This window comes from Brachyistius frenatus, unplaced genomic scaffold, assembly GCF_029030835.1.
Source record: "Brachyistius frenatus isolate BFR_SWC_R1_liver_20210118 unplaced genomic scaffold, ASM2903083v1 Contig_70, whole genome shotgun sequence".
NCBI lineage: Eukaryota > Metazoa > Chordata > Actinopteri > Embiotocidae > Brachyistius > Brachyistius frenatus.
Genome location: NW_027210669.1, coordinates 320,484 through 341,796, shown reverse-complemented (window position 1 = coordinate 341,796; position 21,313 = coordinate 320,484). Strand labels below are relative to the sequence as shown.

The 21,313-nt window shown below is 40.8% G+C and overlaps 1 protein-coding gene across 2 annotated transcripts in view; it reads left to right on the top strand.

Annotated features, from left to right (window-relative positions):
• LOC138626138 (cytoplasmic protein NCK2-like) overlaps positions 1-21,313 on the top strand; it is a 34,753-nt gene that overhangs the window by 9,709 nt on the left and 3,731 nt on the right. Inside the window, exon 2 of one of the 2 annotated variants that reach the window (XM_069707590.1) lies at positions 15,108-15,349. In XM_069707590.1, coding sequence (XP_069563691.1) covers positions 15,124-15,349 — 226 coding nt within the window. In that variant the 5' untranslated portion in view covers positions 15,108-15,123. Of the gene's footprint in view, positions 1-15,107; positions 15,350-21,313 lie in introns of those variants that run through there. The other variant, XM_069707591.1, reaches the window with a different exon arrangement.

Sequence of the window (21,313 nt, the reverse complement as noted above, 5' to 3'; positions counted from 1 at the left end):
CCCATTATGTTGTCGTGTATTTGTCCTGTAATGTGCTGCTGCGTGCTTGGGAGTTTATTCAGTTGCTGAATGAAGCAATATGATAGGCCTTCTCTAATCCATTTGTGCCCTTTCCTTCTCTCTCTTATTCTCGCACACGGACACGGACGTGGACACGGACACACGGCTGCAGCTGAAGGAAATCCTGCTTTATTTATGAGATGTATAGCTCCGAATGCCACCGGGTTCTCCTGAGAATTCAATACTGCACACACTGTATTTGCCCTGCTGAGTGTCTCTGTCTTGCTCTCACATGCACACCATCATATACACTCGCTACGGGGCATCTATTTGCTATATTGGCTGTTTTGGCTTGGCAGAACTACAGTTCGTTTGAACGTGACCGTGGCAGTGCATGGAGAGCTGCGGGCTGATGTTTGCTGAGTTCGGTGCTTTACTGTTTTATGTGGAACCAGTGATATCATCTGCATGTCAGAGAAGCAGAAATACCATCCTACGCTCAGGCCACACTAAAGCACTGTAAAAAGCTATTCATACAAGTTAGAGATGTCACTAAAATTGTTCCTCTGTCTGCCTTGTGTTGGAGTGGCTGTTGGAAAACACTCGTGGATAAATTTTAGGTCTGAAATCAAAGAGAAGAAAAGATCTGTGAGACATCCGGACACTAAATAAGCTGTTGTCGATGTTTGTAATAGCAGTGTCACGTTGTTTTCACACTGTCATTTGACAGAATGTAGTATGGGTTAATTGTATTGATGGAACCTATGGGAATTATCACCACAATCTACAGCTGTCCTTTGGCATCACAGAGCTGTATATTGAATTTCAGCTCATTGTTTTGCTGTCCAGTTGCAACTTTACTGTCATTGTTCACTCTCACTGCTGCAGTTGCAGCTGTTTTTAGTGTCAAATCTCTACCACCTCCTGAGGAAGTATGTTTAGAGACCAAAACCGAGCTAAAAGAGAAGGAATGTTTTACTTACGTTGTGGCCTGAAACACAGTTGCTGAATATGTGAATGAACAACTTTTTGACAAGTTCATCATGTCAGCGTAAGCAATTTGTACAGTTTTAAGTCTTTGTAGTGTTAGAAAAATACAATACTTTGCATGTATATGTATCTTACACTGTCATTTTAAAACATCAATACAGCATCAAGTATGTCATTATTTTATTTTTTTTTACAAATAACTTGGCATTAGTTAAGTTATTCTGTTTCAAAAGCAAGAATCAACCTGTTTTTTGTTGTTGTTGTTTTTTTAAATAGAAAAACATGTATTAAAATATGACCTTAAAATGTTGAATCTGAAAGTGTTTCCAGGAAATAATCTTGCTCACTTTCTTGCCAAACATTGGCAGAGAAAATCCTGGAGTCCTGTCATCACTGACCTGTGAAAGTCACTGAAACCACTCAAGAAGTAGTCTGGCACGTACCCCCTTACAAACATAACCTGATGTTTTTACACAAGATGTAATGTGTTAAATATTAACCTAAGAGTTGCTGGTACCTGGGGATTTTTTTTTTTTCCTTTGCACAGAGCCAGGCGAGCTGCTTTCCTCTATTTCAGGCCTTATATACAAAGCTAATTGGCTGCTGGCTGTAGCTCCATATTTAACTGATGCTGCTGGTAGTGGTATCAATCATTTCCTCTCTAAGCATACAAATACAAATATTCCCTCTTATAAACGGAAATTACAAATTGAAATGATTAACAGATTGTAATTGTTTGTAATTTTCTGACTTTCCAAATGGACCAAACATCCCCAATTTAAAACATTTCTCCTGAGACGAGATAGATTTGGAAGTATATAAAGGATAAAAATCTTCCACTCACTTTCCTTTTGTAGTCATTCCTTATACTCATACCTGTAACTGTTTTCAATATGCTGAATGCCATTAAAGAGGTTCATTTCTTCTCCAGGGATTTAGAAAAAGGCCGTTCGTGAAGCTATGAATGAGCGAAAGCGTTCAGCGATCTAATTCGGTGTTCTAGTTGGCTAATGTTGAAACATGACTACCAAGAACTGACAAGTACATGGTCCACATTTTCGCAAGACTTTTTTTGAGGACTGCTTCAGTGTTACTTCGCATTGCTTTTTAATAACTTTGGTGTTGCTTTGCTGTGTTACTCTGACCCTTGGAGAAAAGCTGAGCTCTATTACAATGCAGCATCATGTACTATAGCAAACCAACAATGGTTTTAACTGTAGTGAGAGTCTGTGCACTCTCAGCTGCGGCCACTCGGGTACAAGTCGATACCATTGCATTTAGAAAGAAAACTAGAGGAGCTGGTTCATCAGGACTCACACGGCCGAGAGAGACTGTAGCTCTGATTAAGATTGCAGTCTCGGGATGACAGTCACTGTAGCTGTCGTCATGTCTGTGACATATTTGTTTTTACTGGTTGTAACACTATACGTGCAGCGGTTGTGTTCACGCAGTGACGGCTTTGCTGGCTGAGCGTTGTTGATGTTACTGTATTCCAGAGCTCCTTCTGTGTCAGTGGCACATCTGTCATAGAAGAGCAGCAGATTTGAATAGCGACAGCTGTAACAATCTATAGCACCGTAGACTGAACCGCCGCCGCTGAAGTCTGAACAATAACAATGTATCCCGTAACGGCTTCACCCGGCACAGGCAGGCGGAGCAGCTGCAGCTGAGCTCACAGCCAGCAGCTGGATACTGTTGGAGATCAGCTTTTAAAACAAATGAATAATTAGCAGTAAATCCATCACATTAAGTGTCATTAAACACGTGTTCTTTTTTTCCTGTTTAGTCACTGTTGAACTTTACTCCCATCTAATGCATTTTTTCCAATTCATATGTATTGGGCCCAATCTCATCTCATCTCATCATCTCAGGATGCTTTATACATAAGACTGTACAATGTTATAGAGAGAAGCACAATAATTCAACAATTCCAACATAAGTAACTTCCCACATGAAAAACTATCCATCTAAAACACTGAGTAGAAGAGGGTGAGACAGAAGCTATTGCTAACTGCTAAGCCAGTACACCAGAAATAAAATGTTAACTATAAAATCAGGTGCTTTAGTAGAGCAATTATATGTTGGAATTTAAAATCAAATTTCTGTACAGAGAGACTCGGTGTTGGTAAGCTAAGAATTATGAGACAAGCTAAATCCTTGAAAAGCAGCGCAGTACAGTGCGATGGCAACAGGAAGTGACACAATACACTTACCGTGACATCAGACACGACACGTAGAATCCAGGCTTAGCATGTATGGTATTTAGTAGGACAAATGCTCCATCTCACAATGCTAATGAAAGGGGAAAAGTCATTTATAGATTTGCCATGTGACTTGGATCCACTCCAAAGTTGAATGGAATTGAATTGAATGATGCATCCTTCCACCAAGTTTCACGAATATTGGGCTTGTAGTTTTTCTGTAATCCTGCCGACAAGCAAACCAACAAAGAAAATGCACCCAAAAAATGTCCCTAATAGAGGTGATGATTCACACATTTTATTTTGTGTCATCTTGGTTTGTGCCACTATTTTTTTTTTTTTATTTTTTTTTTTTATAAATAGCCACCGTGATTGTCCACTCAACAGTTGACTAAGTAAATGGCCTGAGCAAACCATCCACATACAGTATGCACTTGGGGGATTTCTGTTCAAGGCGTTCCAACAGGTCCTTCTGCATTATTATTGCTACATCAGTCTGTTCTCTCTAGGGAGCCTCAAGGTAGCATCTGATCAAAGAGAATAATTTAGGTCTGTAGCCAAGGGAGAAGCAGAAAGAAAACCAATGGAGCTGAAGGTACAAAGAGAAGGTGAAGCTCAAGCTGGAATAAAGTCAACAGTGGTTTGTGTTACAAGAGGAAGAAGTAGAAGAGAGTTTCAGAGGACCACAGTATGTCTGTACTGTGCTCTTGTTTCTGCATGAATTAACCTGATTGTACAACACAGACTTTCACAACTTGTCCCGGGTGTACGTGGTTTTAAAATGAAGTTGGCAGCCCTTTGGGTCATTGGGAGTATATTTCCTGCATATTTATCACTTATGAGGCACATAATGAGTTGACTAGAGGATGCAAATATTGCACACAACTGACATAGCTTGTTTTGTTCACCTCCCAGGTTACCTCATTAAAAAAAAAATATCCCCGCCTGCCATTTTTTTCGATTGCAAGTATCCGTGTACGTAAACGTATATGATTGCCCGTATGGAATTAAAGAGTGAGATGTTTGAGAGTAAAACCCCTTACTTTCGTCTGAAGTCGTCTTTTTTCACAAGTACTTTGTTTTTTATGTTTCATTCTTCTCTATGATCCGTGAATATACATGTTCCCGAAATAACACCAACACTGAGGTCTGGGAAATCCAGAGTAGCTGGGGTGTTGTGTTTGACGTTACAGTTGAATTGTTAAGGTGTCATTTTTCACCTTTCTAGCAACACAATTAATTTTTTATCTGATTTCCCTCCTCCGGGTTATGGTGGTGGCATAAATTTAAATACCTGAGCAAATAAAGCCCAAACATTCTCCATGGCTATAAACCACAAGCGATAGTCAGAAAAATACATTTCTTGTGGCTCGTGTGTCCCAGCTTGTGGTGCGTAGAGTTTACACTTCAATAGAGAGTGAAATTAGACCTTTGGACTCATCTTTTAAAGTGTTGGGTCTCTAGTTTAAACTTTTCTTTTGAAGGACACCCTTTTTAGGAAAGAACTTGGTTAATGTCTCTTATAGTACTGATAGGCTATGCACCGCAGATTAAATGGCTGCAGGAGAGGTAACAGGAAATCAATAGTCATCAGATAATCTCAGTTCAACACACAGGAGTGTGTTAAGAAGTGACGGCTTGTTGAATCTGACCCTGCAGTTGTTCAGCTTGCTTAAACATAATAACTGAAAGGACTATAATGCTGTGCTCTAAATCATTGATAGTCATTGTTCTGTGATTTGTTAACTGCATGTTCACATCAACACACCACTTCAGGAAGCCAAAATTTTACTTTTATTTGAATGAGGACTAGATCTCGGAGAGGCTGATTTGTCTCTGAGTAATAAGATAAAAAACAGAATAGTTTTTTTGTTTCCTAAAATGAGGAAACGTCCTGATTAGTTTAGTGTGACGTAGTTTGCTAATGGTTTCTCTACTCTTGTGTAATGCCTGAGTTCGCTGCAAACCTCTGCATGATTCTTGATAATCGCTTTACAGCAATGGTCAGACATTGTGGCATTTGACATTGATTTGAGGGAGGGCAGTTGTGTGCACATTGAATTCTGCATTATATCTGGTGTTTCTTTAAAGGAACAGACAGAATCTGCACCTTCTTTGTCACCTAGTTTGACCTATTTTATAAAATGAGCCACACTCAAATACGCATTTTTAATTTTGCCTTAAAATTAAGGAGCCATACATTAAATTTGTCTAAATAAACAATAAATAACTGACTATTCACTATTTCAATACCAAGTCCTATTTTAGCCCAACATTGTCATTTTTGTACAGCACAACAATCAACTTGGATCTTTTTGCTAAAGCGCATAATTAGCACATTGTTTGTTTATATCGTGACTAATTATGTCCCTTATTTCATGTGATTACTTCATAATTAAGTCTCCTCTGGAAAAATGAACTAAATAAAGAAGATATTCTGTTGAGACGAATTGTCTTATTTACACGTCAACATTTCCTGACTGCTGCAGCTGTTGTCAGCTTCAGTAAGAAGTGGTTTGGACAGCTGGCACCTGTTCAGTTTTTGCATCTTGTGTTTAATTTTCCGATGAGATTTGACCCCAGAAAAATTCCAATATTGCTGTATTTTCCTTCACAACCCCACGACGAGAATGCAGCATATTCATACCCTGGATATTTATAGCATCACTTGTACATGTAAATACATTTTATCTTACCGCTGAGTGCTTCTGTCAGATTAACTCTGGTTTCCTATTTGACTTTATCGACTATATGGAGTGTTAGAAAAGCTGAAATACACGGCTTGTTTGTTCTCGGAGCATTCTGTCTATCTGATTTCACAAACTGCTCACACCCAACGAAGGGAAGTTTCCAGGCCAATAAGACACAGCAGTGTGGAATTGTTTCTCGCCTGCGGCCTCAAGCTGCTCAATACGGCACAGAGCATCACTTGTTTTCTGCATGTCCTGCAGCACATTTTTTTGGATGTTCTTGTTACATTCACGGCTGCCGCTGTGTCTCCTCATGTTTTGACAGCACATAGACTTTAAAGGCTTGGTGAGAGAGATAACAATAATACAGCTTATTTGGAAGAGGCATGTGGTTGTCGTATAAAAATAGCGCGTCCTCATGGGTATTTTTACGTTAGTCGTTGGCCTTTGAATAAAAATCAATAATCTGTTGTTGCCTTCATTCTGTCCACTTACTCTTATGTATTTAGTTGTGAGCATTGATGTTACCATCTGTTTCTGTAGTCAGACAACAGAATGAGCATAAAATAGTGATTTTTATGGTGCATTATTACTATTTAATTGGGTGATCCATATTTCCTGAGTCATTGCAAGTTTTACAAAACTGCCCAACTTGTTTCCAAATTGTTCAACCACATCACACATAACCACTTTTAATCATGTGACCAAAGCTCCAAAGTTGAGGAATCATGTGGTTTAAGGGATGGGATATAGCTTTATTGACATTGGGGGGGGGGGGGGGCGAGTAATACATGAGGGGAATTGAAAGGACAAGTAGTTGCCTTGTTTACATTTATCCCCCAATCAATATTGCATCATTTCACAAACACTTTCGTCACCCACTCTACACTCTGTGGATCATTTTCAGATGTATCCAACAGGAAGACTTTTTTTGTTTGTTTTTTTTGTTGGAAAGCTTGGTGTTTAGAATGTATGTACGCAGGGAGACGATCCTTGGAGACATGCTTTAAGAAGAGGGGTTAGAAAAACAAACTCAGATTTACAGGATGTAGTACAGTTAGTTTCAAAACAGTTCTGTAGCTTAAAGCCACTGCCATATCTCCTCACACACACACACACACACCTCTTATTTCCCTTCATTGCGCTCTCTCTCTCTCTTGCTGGCTCTGGCTCTGTCACAGACACAAACACCATCACCTCAGGTGGTTCTCTGTCTCCTCCGATCGAGGGAAAACATCGTCATTGTACATCAAAGCTGCGTTCACTACATTTGCCCCGCTGTGCTTTACAGTGCTTGCCTTTTGTTGTTCTGCCAGGAGACATGGATACTAGACTGAGTTAAAAATAGAGACGTTCTTTCCCTTATATGAGCCATGGTGGCAAAAAAATTGATTAAAAAAAAAATATGATTCTAACAGGTAATGGCTTTAAGTGGAAAGAGGCTGCATACAGAGAATTGAGTTATACAATTTGCAGAAAACAAGCTGCTCGGTTGGGGAGTCTCATCATGTGTTTTTAAACAGCATGGAGGTGCGCAAAGTGAACAAACCCTGCACTGTTATGGAAGGAGGTAAAGTAGGCATCAAGGAGCAGAGAAAACAACCCGAGTTTGAAGTCGGCTATTTATGCCTGAAGAGAGGGAGGGAAAAAGAGGAATTTAGTAAGAGCTCAATGCAGTAGGGATTCGGTGTTGTTTATCATCTTTCGGTGCAATGATTATGATGGAATAATGATATAAAATTAACATGATGCACTGCTCAGTGCCTAAATTAGGAAGATACTGATTAAAACAGCAACCAACATAATGTGATCTTTAACGAAGAAGCGACCAGAGCTTGATGCTGAAGGAGGTAATGCATCAGTACCTACCATCTGTGTGCACAGATAGCGTGTGATGCAGGGACTGAATACGAGAGGTGATGCACAGTCATACTCTACTGTAATGCCACGTTTCTGCAGTTGAACTAAGGTGTTAAATTCATATTTCTGTTATTATAACACTCGACACATAAAACAAGTTGTTCTAAAAATGATTTTTGAGGACACTCATGAAGATGTGGTGCTCTCCTTTTCTCCTGTGTCTACAATGTAGGTTTTGCAGAGGAGAAGCTGATCCGTTTGTAAAGAAATATCAAAAATTGAAGAGTGCAGGGATAAAAGTCAAATTATTCAGGGAAGGACCCTGTCAGTGGAAAAAGGGACCACCCAGTGATTGTTGTCATGGAGATTGACTCAACAATGTTGGTGCTACACAGGAGAGGAGGGCTGAAGTGATGACATAAAATGAAAGTGACATGTGAAAAATTGCTTGTAAAGGGAGTATCCAGTTAAAGAAAGGAGGGAATTCCACGTTTCTGTCATCAGCTTTTCAGACTAGTTAAGATTTAAGGCATTTTGGTGTGAATGTGCAAAATTCCTGCTTCAGTGGCCACGTGAGTGAACTGGAGTAAACTTTGTTATATATACATTAAATAGGGGAAAGAAACTGACTCAGTACAATGAGGCAACTTAATTGTTTTGGTCTGTAAAATATCAGAAAATGGTGTCTTCAGAGGTGTCTTTATGTTGCTTGTCTTTTTCAGTCAATAATCTAAAATCTAAAGATAATCAATTTGGAATATTATAAGACAAAGAAAAGCAGAAAATACTCACAACTGAGGGGCTGGAGTTTTTGGCCTTTCAGTTTAAAGTGAATGGAATACATTAGAAAAAAAAAAAATTAATCAATCAGCAAAATGTTGAGCAAAATCAGCTCAACATTAGGCTACTCCAAATGCATCCTAATGACATGAAAATATTTGTATCTTGTGGGAGCAACATATTTTTTTGTGCACCTAAGTTATTTATCTAAAAGGATCATGTAATGTAAAAAGATGCTCAAGGTTTTTATTGCCTAAATATGTAAATTTTCAGTACTATTGGCACTACTATAGTTTAGGTCCTCATACTAAATAAAATGTAATTTCTTTTCAGTTCCCAGGTGGTAAATCTTTTCCAAACACAAGCAGGAGTACAATAATTTTGAAAATAATTGAATTTAGGTAATCCTGACTCCCACCAAAAAAGTTAGTTGGAAGCTTTTAAAACTGACACGCTTCATTTTGTACCTCAACGGTTTTGATGATGTTTGATCACCAGCCCGAACCAGTACTTCTAATGCTAATATACATTAGCCTCGAAAAAACGTTAAAGATACTGCTTGTTTTATTGGCACTATGTCGAATGATTTAATTCTTCTAATACAAGGTTGTAATACGAGTTCACACGCTGGATGTAATTTAGTGCTTTCGTGAACTTCTGTCTTTTGTGAAATCGTCTGACATCTGTTTCAGCTCGTGAGAACAGTCAGGTGCTTTTGTGCAATGTGCAGTAAAAATGTTACTTTCTTAACTCTGCTTCGAGGTTTCTGTGTGCACTTTACCCAAATAAACTCAATATATGAACTTGTGCTCACTGCATCACTTTGTTTGTATCAACAAAAATCGATTTCCCCTGCGGCTCTTGTGTGAACCTTTTTTAAAGTCTGAGAAAATAAACCCGATGATATCCTCATTATGAGGGCATTGAACAGTTAAGTGAGGCCAAATGAAATATGCCACTGAGTTGCATTGTGGGAACTGAAGGATCTTGTGTCGGTACTAAAAGTGAGAATATCAACAAACAGTATTATTCCTTTTAAAACTTAAGGTCAAACCACCATTTATTTGCCATTAGTTTGGAAAACATTTGTTGCTGTACATGTCTGCTTTTCATAAAACAGAGCTGGATTTGTTCTGGATGTTCCTGCTCTCCTGGTATCGATTGTGCTTTGTAGCTTTGAGTCGGGTGAAGAAGAATCCTCTGTCGTCAAACGTGTCGTCATATGGTGCGGTGATGGCAGACCTGGCTCTATTTGTGTGGTCTGAGTGTGCCTTCTTCCCAGTCCTATTTTGAGCCAACAGCGAGAAGCACTCTTGGTGTTGTGTTTTAGCTGTCCTTGAGTGGTTTGACTTTTGGGATTTCTTTTCTGCATTTAATGGCATCCATGTGTATGGCACCCATTTTGTCCCCTGAAACTGAAGAGGAGATATCACCTGCTTCATGGCAGTGAAGCAGATGAGCTCATGTCATATACCACTCCCTCTGTTTAAGGCCTGTGAGCCTGTGAGAGACAGAAAATGTCCCGTATGTGTGTGGGTGACAGGCTGAAAGCTTGTTAGGGGAGTAAAAATCCCAACGTAGCTGTCAGTCTTGTGTTTTTTGGCTTGTTAAACGAGGGAGAATTGTGGCAGCAGCAGCAGCTGTACATGTGGAAAACATCTAATTCTCCTCTGGCCCGGTTTTGTTGTTCGAGACAAATCATTCTGTGAAGACGACCATTAAGCCTCTTTAAATCACAGAGCTTTGTCCAGAGTGGCTCTAACAGTGAGTCTGGCTTCTTCTTGCTTCAGTCTGTTCAGTTTGCTCCAAATGCTTCCGACACTGATTGCCAATAGGGAGTAAAACAGTCCTCCTTCCTGTGAGAAGCAACTACTGCAAACAGTGCAGAGTGGAGGGGGAAGTGGAAATGTTCTCCCATTGGCTGAATTTGGGCTCTCTTTGACCTGAATGCCAAACACAGAAAGCTCTGCCAGACGTTTTTTTTTTCTTTAAACATCCCCGCTTTTTTTTTATAATCCTCTTTTACTTTGCCTCTCTCTTTGTGTGCTGTTGAAAGAGCCTCCAAATGCCCCCCCCCCCCACCACCCCTCAGTGAAGTACTAGGCTCAGCAGTCTGTCTGTCGCTCATCTTTCCTCTTTTAACTCTCTTCTACAGGAATAGGGGGGTCACAAGGAGCATGAGCTCTCAAGCTTTTCTTTTTTAGACCCACTGCCTCCCAAATTGGTTTGTTTTCTTTTGTGTATCCTTCTATGTGCTCTCACAGGAAAACACGTTTCTTTTTTTTTTTTTTTTTTTTCAACCACCTGTCTGTTTGTGAACCATATCAAGGAAAGCATTTAATGGCTCTGATTAAATGACAAGTGAATCATGATTTTTTTCTTCTTCTCTTCAGTGGATCCAGTTTTCACCCACAGTTGACTTGCAGATTAGTTTCTGTATCTCTTTGGCCCATTAATTGTGATGTGGGCATCCGAATGAGCAGCGAAACAGCTGCCATTCTGACGTGATTGCCCATAGAGGAGGAAGGACTTGATTTGGAGTGACATTGCCATCCCTCTGCCTAATGAGCAAGGATGTCATGGGCACAGAAATTGGTACCTTGGATGGGGGTGAGGTGAAGTACTCACACAAGAATGGGAAAATTTAAATCACATTTTTCTGCCAATTAACATACAGCCACTTGAACAGAGGTTGTGGGAGGTTTAGTAATACGATTTTTGTGTGTGTGTGTGTCTTTTACACTCAAATTACTGGTGCTATTTAAACCAGCTGGGGCATTTGTCTGTTCAGTTCAGGTCATTTAAACTGATGAGTTTGGACTGAACTTTAGATCTGTGACCCCTTGAAAAGTTGGGCCTTTGCCCTTTTCCAACAAACTATTATGCAGTTTGTTTATTGTGTGAAGAGTAACGTAGACCAGCCACAGGATCTATATGATAGTAGATCCATGATTTCAGAAGCTAAACCAGTATTATATCCATCCTTCGTTGAACTGTCAAGGAAGTGAATTTATAAGAAATGTATGTACATGTTTAAGAGGTGACACGTTTGGTGAGTATGCAGGCCGTATAAGAACTGGGATGTTTTCCAGGATTTCTGTACAGATTCTTGCAACATGGAGCCGAGCATTATCATGCTGCAACATGAGGTGAAGGTGGTGGACCTCAGGATCTCATCACAATATCCCTGTGCATTCAATAAAATGAAATGCACATTGTTCGATGCCACCCTCTTCATAATGTTGAAATGCACTCGGATGATCATCCCTGAGACGGTTTCTGACAGTTTGTGCAGAAATTCTTTGGGTGCCATTGTTGAAGCCAACTATTGCATCAGCTGTCTGATTGGTCTTGTAGGTTGCCGGATGTGGAAGTCCTGGGCTGGCATCTTTAGACATTGTCTGTGGTTTGGAGGCTGTTTGGAAGTACTGCCAAATTCCCAGAAATGATGCTGGAGAGGGCTTATGGTTGTGAAATGAGCATTCAATTAACAGACAACAGCTCTGGTGAACATTTCTCCAGGCAGCATGCCAATGGCACGCTCAAAAGATTTGTGACCTTTTGTTGCTCAATAAAACTGCACATTTATAGAGAACCCTTTTATTGGGAACAGTCCAAGATACACCTGTGCAATAATCATGCTGTTTCATCAGCATGTGCCATACTTGTGAATCTGATGGATTATCTTGGCAAAATGCTCACTAAAACAAGCTTTAACAAATTTGTGAACAAACTTTAAGATAAATACATATATGTATATATATATGTATATACATGTGCCGGCACATTATCAGACCATATGAGTTCATGTTTTAAGATCTCTGTCTTGGTGAGGTGTGCATGAGTGCAATAATAACTGGTGTGCAGAGGAGGAAAATGAAGATGGAAGAGATTCCCAAGCGAAGGCCATATTTAATGCCACTGAGTACTTGTAATCTGCTTTAAATTCCAATCTCTCGGAGCCATCCGTCCACACCAAGAGGAATAAATGTAATAAAATGAGAGGAAAGAGGTAGTCGGGTCTAATCCAGCAGCTAATGCCTGCGGTGCATAAAGACCACAGTACAGCATACCTCTGGTCTCCTGGAAGAGTTGACGTCACCATTCCTCCTGTCACCATCTTGTCATAAATCTGCCCTTCCACTTCTATTTCCTTCCCCTCTCCCAAGAATCACAGCTGCTGCTTTATTGTCTCTTCCTAAGTGTCAAACTGAGACCTTCCATTTTCTTCCATCTGATGTCTTTGTTGCTGCAGTAAAAGCTGTCACATCCTGGAAAGTTGAGTAATGTAACTTATGGTGAACTTGACATTAACTCTCACAGCGTTGCACAACACTCCTCCTCCTCCTCCTCCTCTTCTTCTTCTTCTGCTGTCCCTGTCCCAGCCTGCGAAGAAATCCAGTTTGACAGCTTTAGTGACGGCAAGCAGAGGCACATTCACAAATGTAAAGCTTTACTGTACAAACTGTTGCACTTGGATTTTTTTTTTGCTGCTTCTTGTCAAGATAGAAAGAAGCAATTGAAGCCGTGACACACAACCCCGCTTGTGGTTGCGCCTCTAACACCGAGAAGGTATTCCGTCCTGGCTGCCCCTGCTGTGGTCGTGGCCTAATTGAAGCAGAATTGAATCTTCAACTGGAAAAGCAGCCTTCTGCCTTAGAGTGCTCCCATTTGCATTTCACAAAATGTAGCCTACACAGAAGATCTCCATCGTTCCAGCAGTAATGGAATAATTTTTATATGGTCTAATTTGTGCAGCTACACTTCTCATGAGTCATAATTCCCTTTTGTGGTTGCGCTTTATCTGCGCTCTGCCCTCTCATTAACGAATAAAATGTAAATGATCAGAGGAGGAAGGGAATATACAATCCCTGCGCATTTTACATGCTCCTGAGCTTTTTCCTTTGTGTCCAGTCTGTGTAAACTTCTGTGCTGTTGAACACATATTCTCACCCACATTCTTCCTCATACATCCAACCAGTGGACCAAGGGTTTTCCCGTTTAACTGTTTAACTCAGCAGGGGTTTTCATTGGAAACAGTGCATTATCTATAAATGACTTAACTTGTTACCATGATTAAACAGCTCTTTAAAAAATTGTGTAAGAGGTTTTTAACTGTCAGTTTTGGCTCCTGAAGGGTGCTGCTGCTATAAACCAGAGTCTCACAATAGCCACTGACAGAACTGCATGAGATTAGATATTAAACAGTTTTATTTCATTACTTTGGCTGAGTAATTGCTGACACAAAAGTTTTATAGTATTACTTCAAACATTCATTCTGTGTCTTTTAACTCACCCTCATCTTCAAAAAGCTTCTTTTATTTATTCTAGTGATCTTGTTTCCAGCTGTAGTCTGCTAACTTGGCGGTGAGCTAAATATAAACTGGATTGCTCAGATGGTTCTCATACTGTGAGATGGCTTTCATCGCAGAAAGAGGTTTTTCACAGACCAGGAATGAATGAAATTACATCAAATGCTCTTTATCCCTTCATGCATATTCCCAGAAAGCTTGTTTGGCTATTTCGTGAGCAGTTCCTCCGCAGTGAAGGTGGTCGAGCAAACTCGCGTCAAATGACCTTTTCTGAAGCCAAGTGAAATAGAGCATGTAATCGCTCACTGTCTGTCTAAAAAAAACGAATAGGCAAGGTGTGTTTGTGTGTGCGTGCAAGAGGGGGGATGTGGAATGAGCACATGCATTTATTTTGTGTGTTTGTGCTGCTTTCTACCGTAGAAGCCTGTTCAGATGTGCTTTTTGGGGGTGAGGGTTTTTGGAGCTGCTGTTATCGTCCTGGAATCTTGGTGTTTTGTGGTTTCTTCTGCAGGTGCGTGCTGTGATTGGGACTCCTCTGGCTTTTGTAATTGCTGGTGATCATGTGTGTTGCTGTTTGAGCTGTTGAAATAATCGCCATGCAGTTTTAGTGCCAGTTCAGTCACTGAATATTACCACAAACATTTGTCAGATTTAGCTTTGGTTATGCAATGTAACCTTGTGATAAACTGGCAACCTGTGCAGGGTATATCTGGTCTAATGTGTGAGCTGGGATGAGCAGTTTAAAATTTGCGTGCTCGGATGAATGTGGATTATTTTGTAATGACTTCTCACTTCTCACTTGTCGCTTGAGCTGAGCCGTACATGTACACCTCAGAATTACCCTGTGCTTGAGAAATAAAACACGTATATCAATGTCTTATAATAGGTTTATTTTGCAGTCTTGTTCAAATCCATCAGTGTTCATAATTTGGAAAGCTAAATCCTTGTTTAATAAGGAACCAAAGCACAACTTTGTGTTTTTTATATTTTGAAATGTGAATCAGCTCATGGTTCCAGTCAGAAACTCATTCAAACACAATCATTAAATCATTTTAATTCATGAAAGTGCCTCTGATCAACCTCTCTGCCCCCTAGTGGTCATTTGAAGGTGTGGTCATGTCTACAAACGGCTCATGGAACCAAGATGTCACTAGTTTTTGTTTTATCTTTATCTGGGGACAAATTGTTGCTACCCCAATAATCACGCTGAAGCTGCTGTATACTGTTTGTTGGTGTTCCTCGGCTCATCCCTGCTCCCTTCTTCTTCTCCGCAGGGGGACTCCATGAAAGATGACAGAGGAGGTGATTGTTGTAGCCAAGTGGGACTACACGGCCCAGCAGGACCAGGAACTTGACATCCGTAAAAATGAGCGTCTCTTCCTGCTGGACGACTCGAAGACCTGGTGGCGCGTCCGCAACGCCGCCAACCAAACGGGGTACGTGCCGTCGAACTACGTGGAGCGCAAGAACAGCCTGAAGAAAGGCTCGCTGGTGAAGAACATCAAAGACACGCTGGGTAAGAAGACTAGTTGCTCGCTGCTTTGAAGCCAAAGGGTCGACCGTTTGTACAAGTTGTCACTGTTGGAAGATTATTTTCAGTAAAAGCAGACAATCTCTTCACTTCCTTGTTGATGCTCTGTGCTCCCCGGTGGAGATACGATGCAGCGTTAAACAGTGGTGTCTGTCTGTCTGTCTGTCTGTGTGTGTCTCTGTGTGTCTCTGTGTGTCTCTGTGTGTCTGTGTCTCTGTGTGTCTGTGTGTGTGAGGCTGAATCCTCTCCTCTTTTTGTGTCTTGGCTGGGATCTGTCACTGTGCACTCCAGGGATCCTCTGGAGTTGGCTGCTGCTCTCAGCTGTCATCACGCTGTCTCAGTCGCCAGCCATGACCTGAATATATTAGACTTCGTATGGATTTATAGCTATCAACTTATGAGAAGGATTGAGTTGCAGATAGTATGAATGGATGGAGCTTAAGAGCTGTTTACATTCTCAAATTGGGCTACAAAAAAAATAAAATAAATAACACTCAAAACATAAAGGAGGCCTTCTGCTCTTATAGCTTCCTAAAAAAAAGTAATAACTATGAAAAAATGAAAATGTAATAGCTTGATCAAAAAGATTTATATGCACCAAATGTAATTTATTAAGGTCTCCTTATTTTGCCATGTAGTTACACAATAGACAACACATTTGTCTCTGCATCAAAGCATTTTTGTTTTTTTTACATCGCAATCGACGAGTAAAATGAGACCAACATGTAATTTAGAGTACATTTGAAATTAGGCTGACTTCTTTTAAAAACAAGCTTAATAAAACTACCAAACAGATTGTTACACGTCACAGACATTTTATACCCTAAAGCCAAACCGCTCAATACTTGAGTATTGATTGAACTGTGTCCGTTAGCATCGAGTATTGAGGATTTTCAAACAAAACACAACCAACAACTACCGAAAGGAAATATAGCAACGAGGCTTTAACTGCACAGACAGATTAACAGCGATTTGAAGATGTCACCTTGCGCTTTGGAAAAATTGCAATGAGCAATTGTCATTATTTTGTTTATATCTTATGAGTCAAATGATTCGTTTTAAAAAAAAAAAAAAAAAAAATCACCTGCCTCTTCCTTATTTTGACATTAATAACATGATGATTTATACATGCCTCTTTAGTCAGCAGATGATCTGATATGAACGTACACACACTCTTTTGGGAGCTTATACGTCACCTTGTGCAGAAAAGCGGAGCATTACAGCGGCACAGTGGGAGTGTGTATGACACACAAAGCTTGCACACGTCTGTTAGCAGTGGCTTTAACCTTTTTCAGTATTTTGCGATGATTTTTTATTTTTCTTATTTTATTGGCGCAGCTGTTTGGAGGAAATTTCCCCTCGGGGATTAATAAAGTGTATAAAATTAAAAATTAAAAAAAAAAAAAAAAAAACTCAGAATTTTCAGCTACAGCTTCAGAACACACGCTGTCATGTCTTGTCAGGCGCCATGAAATTGGCTTATTTTATTACGACTGATAGTTAGACAAATCATCTCATTACCAGCTCCTAATAGATATTAGCCGTTCCAGCAACATGTGATCTAATTTATTTGAACAATGTTTTGAATTTGGAGGTAGTGGCTCAAAATGATTTGGGATATTAAAGCTTCTAATCACCCACAGAGCTCTGTTGCCTTTGTGTAGCCATTAAGTACAAATGTCACAAACGTGGCTCCAAGAAAGCGTGAAGCATGCTCGACAAATGAGATGACATCAGTTACAGGTTTGTGCTGCGGTACGGTGGAAGTCAGAATTTGAAAATGACCAGCTCGCTGCTCTCTCTCTCGTAGCAGGAAAAAGAGCCGCAGGCAGAGCGGCTCTGAAATTCATCTGTTTTGACAGTTTAAGCATGAGATACCTTTTTTTTTTTTTTTTTTTTTTTTTTGTCCGAGTGGCAGGGAGAGAGAGAAAGACCGCTACGGGGAGAAAAGAGAAACATCGGGTGGAAATTCTAACAAGACAGAATGATCAAGAAGTGTAATTGTAATAAAGAATAGTGACTGTGTGGTCATATTTACAGTTGATGGGATGAGAGAATAGAACGAGGGATGAAGGGTCTAATGTGCTGATTCCTCTCCACTCGATGGATACCAGCCCTCGGGGAAACTTTATGTGGGCCACGGTGGCACAGCCTGCCACTGTCACCCTGACTAGGTTCACTGCGTGCAGAGAGCACATGTACTTCAATACTGCTCCCATCAGCTCATGTCTGTCACCGTAGGCCTCTGCGTTTCTGTGATCAGTAGTTTGATTAGTGGAGAAATCAGCCGCCTAATGGTTGTCCTGCAATGATGAATCACCTCTCTGTCCCCTGACTCAGTTACATATCGACCACCACATTATGGCCTCGTTCCATTTCAGTCTAAGTAGCGTGCTTTCCAGCCGGTAGCTCTTTAGTGTTAAAAGCCTGAGAAAATCCAATAGGCGTGAACACTTTCATGATGAGGTGATGAGCAATAGGTGAGGTCAGCGGCTAATGGAACTCCCTCACACACTTGAATGGAGGATCTGATTGGCTGAGAGCTTGATTACTTCATCCCCTCCGTCGGCTGGCTCTTTTTCTCTCTTTTTTTAATCTCTTCAGTAAGTCCAGAGTGTGATTTATGAATCATGAGGATCGTCTATAATTATTATTATCTCCCGCTTCTCCTCTTTATTTGCTGCGCTTTGGTGCGGTTGTATCATCGACAAGCATGTCGGCAGAATTGAACTACAAATGGCTGCATGCTGCTTTCTGGCCCAGTTTCTCTCTCAGGAAATAAAAACAGTCATGGATGAAAGAATTCAATGAGGATCCCACTCATTGCTCAAACTGGGGCAGTATTCACCAGTGTGACATTTCCGTTTGTTCGAGTTTCGTCCACCTGAGTTTTCACAGTGCACATCTGCTGCCATCAGTGAGAGTGTGCGTGGGCGAATATGAGGCTGTGTAAAGCAGGTCAGATCAAAAGGCAGTGTACTTTCTCATGAACATATTTTTTTGTGTTGAGTTAAAAAGCCCATTTTCCTGCTCAAACAAGCCTCAAATGGAGGCGAAAAACATGCAGAGCTCTATTATGTTTTTTTTTTTGCAGTATTTCAGTCAGAAAGCTTCTAATAAGAGTTCAGATTTCTACTGGAGCCACCAAAAACCTCAGTCTATAAATGGTCTTAATCATCAGTTCTCAACTGGTCTAACCTCAGGATCCACATTTTTTTCTTAGTCGTTAAGTCATGACCCAAATATTTAAACTTTTTTTTTTTTTAACCCATTCAAAATTATTTTACAAAAAAAATTGTGCAATAAAACACAATGCCTTCATGCACTGATAAAAACATTGGGAGAAAATTAAGAGGTAGGCTTACTATCAACTGAAAGCATTTATGCTTTTCAAACCATTTAAATTGTTTTAAGAATCTACATTATATAGATCTTATATAATCCTAAACATGTTATTAAATACCTGAATGAGGGCTAATTACTGCTCTGTTGTGGTTGTTCCTTTCATCACAGCGCTGGCAGTAAACGGATACTGTACGCACGCCGCATCAAGGAAAACTAACTATGTTGCTCCGCAGCAGAAGTTCTGCACACATCTGTGAGCCACTTTTAAGTCACAACCCACCAGGTGAAAACCACTGATCTATATAGAAAATGTCAGACATTAGGGCTTTTTTTTTTTTTTTTTCTTCTTCTTCTTAATGTTTATGCATGTACATATACTTTAAGTATTTTGTGTTAAGAATGAGTTATTTGTGGGATGTTCTAGTGAGCTAAAACCCTATTAGGACAGAATTAACTCTCCAGTGGGTAGAGGGGGGAAATCCTCTACCCACTGGAAATCCCCCCCCCTCCACCCGCTGGAGAGTTAATTCTGTCCTAATAGGGTTTTTAATTCTGGAGAGTTAATTGTTAGAGGTGCATTTCCTGTGAATAAATCCACTTTTCTTCAGCATGAAGGTAATCCAGTTATAGCTGTACATCCACGGTTACATTATAAATAGGAACTACTAACAGCTAAGCTGCCATAGTTGGCGTACCCTAATTTAGACAAAATGTAAACAAATATAAGCTGAAAAAGGATCTTTAAAGAGAATCAGTGAGTCTCTGACTGTATGTCCATGGCTGGCTGCAGGCTGCTGCTGCTCACTTGTAGATTATGTCCGTCTAACATTTCCATTTAACTCACATTTGTCTCCTCAAGGTTTTTCCATGTTATACACGGTAACCTGCAGACCCCGTGGCTCTTACATTACGAACAGAGTAACACTGCTAAGGAGTTATTTAAAAGGCCACGCAGTGTAGCTCACCTGTGATTCACTCTTAAATAACACCACTTGGAGACACAGTGCTAATACTTCAGCGGTAGGTCAGGTTGTGCTTTTTGATTGCTACACGCACTCACCTGTGTGGGGTATTGTGTGGACTCATTAAAATACAGTAGCTTTCCCACTGCCCTCCACCGTAAGCAATCGAGTGAAGCAATATGCTGCAACATGCAGACACAGCGGCTCTCATCAACTCACTTCCCTCTGAGTTGAAGTCCTCTGGGCTCGAAACTCGAGTCTCCTTTCACGAGATGAAGAGGTAGGTGAAATTTGGGAGTGAATGTGTGGGTGGAGAGAATATAGCCTGCTGCTGCTCTAACCAGCAGGCCAGTGCCTTGAAGTGGAAATGAGTGAAGAAGAAAGGTGTGTGTGTGTGTGTGTGTGTGTGTGTGTGTGTGTGTGTGTGTGTGTGTGTGTGTGTGTGTGTGTGTGTGTGTGTGTGTGTGTGTGTGTGTGTGTGTGTGTGTGTGTGCGTGCTGGTGTTTTTTGCATGGTTCCTCGTTCGCTGCTCTCCTGTGTGTCCCTCCCACCTCCCCCCCAATCCTATGGCAGTGACAGTCTATTTTATATTTTCTGAGGGAGCACCTGAAGTAGGCCCAAGAGTCAGGCTTTTGTCCCACGCATACTTTTCTCACACGCATACATATTCGCAGCTATCTGATATGGAGGATGCACACTGCTATCCATAAACATGATGTGCTTGTTATTCCCCTCTCATCCTCCCTCTTTGCGTTTTTGTCAGCTGTGGCCTCTGAAGTGCTTGGTCTAGTGTGTGTGTGTGTGTGTGTGTGTGTGTGTGTGTGTGTGTGTGTGTGTGTGTGTGTGTGTGTGTGTGTGTGTGTGTGTGTGTGTGTGTGTGTGCGTGTGTGTGTGTGTGTGAGAGAAACAGCTGCCAAGGGACCCTCCGTCTCTCTTCACCCCCTCTCCTCTCCCGCTCTTTCTGCCAACAAGTTTCATGCCACTCTGTCTGAACCCGGCGTTTTTCAAAACAATGTAAATGTTCTATTTAGCGGTGACATGGCTGTGGCGGCATCAGCTCGCTCTGTGGCACAAAACTGGGTGATTAGCTGTCAAGAAACTCGCCTCAATCATTAGTGGCACACACGAGCATCTGCTGACACCAGACACAAACTGTCAAGTAAAACGATGTTTATCATTAGTATTTTAACACGAGCTTGAGTAAAGAGGGGACCTCCTTGGTTATGTTCAGCTGAGAGACTTTAGAAACTTACGGTCTCACTGAAGTGTACAAACACGTCTAAAGACTCGTCTTTGAAAAGCACACGAGTGGAAAAGTCAGAGACAGGTAAGACAGGGGCTGACTTTGATCCTGGATCTGCCTGTCATTATCAAGCCCATGGTGCCTGTTCCACTTTTCATTCCCTGTCTGCACCATCTATTTTCAGCCTTTTTCATTTATATAGATGTGTATACGGTGTGTGGATGATGTCGACAGAATACCAAGTAGATAATGAGCTCTCCTTTCATTTGGTGTGAGTAGGAAGGACATGTGGCGCTCTGCGCAAGTGGATGAGTACCTCTGTGTTAATTCTATTATCAGGCGTATCAATCTGTCCTTCACCACTGAGGTTTCTCATAAGATATCCTGTATCATCAATTT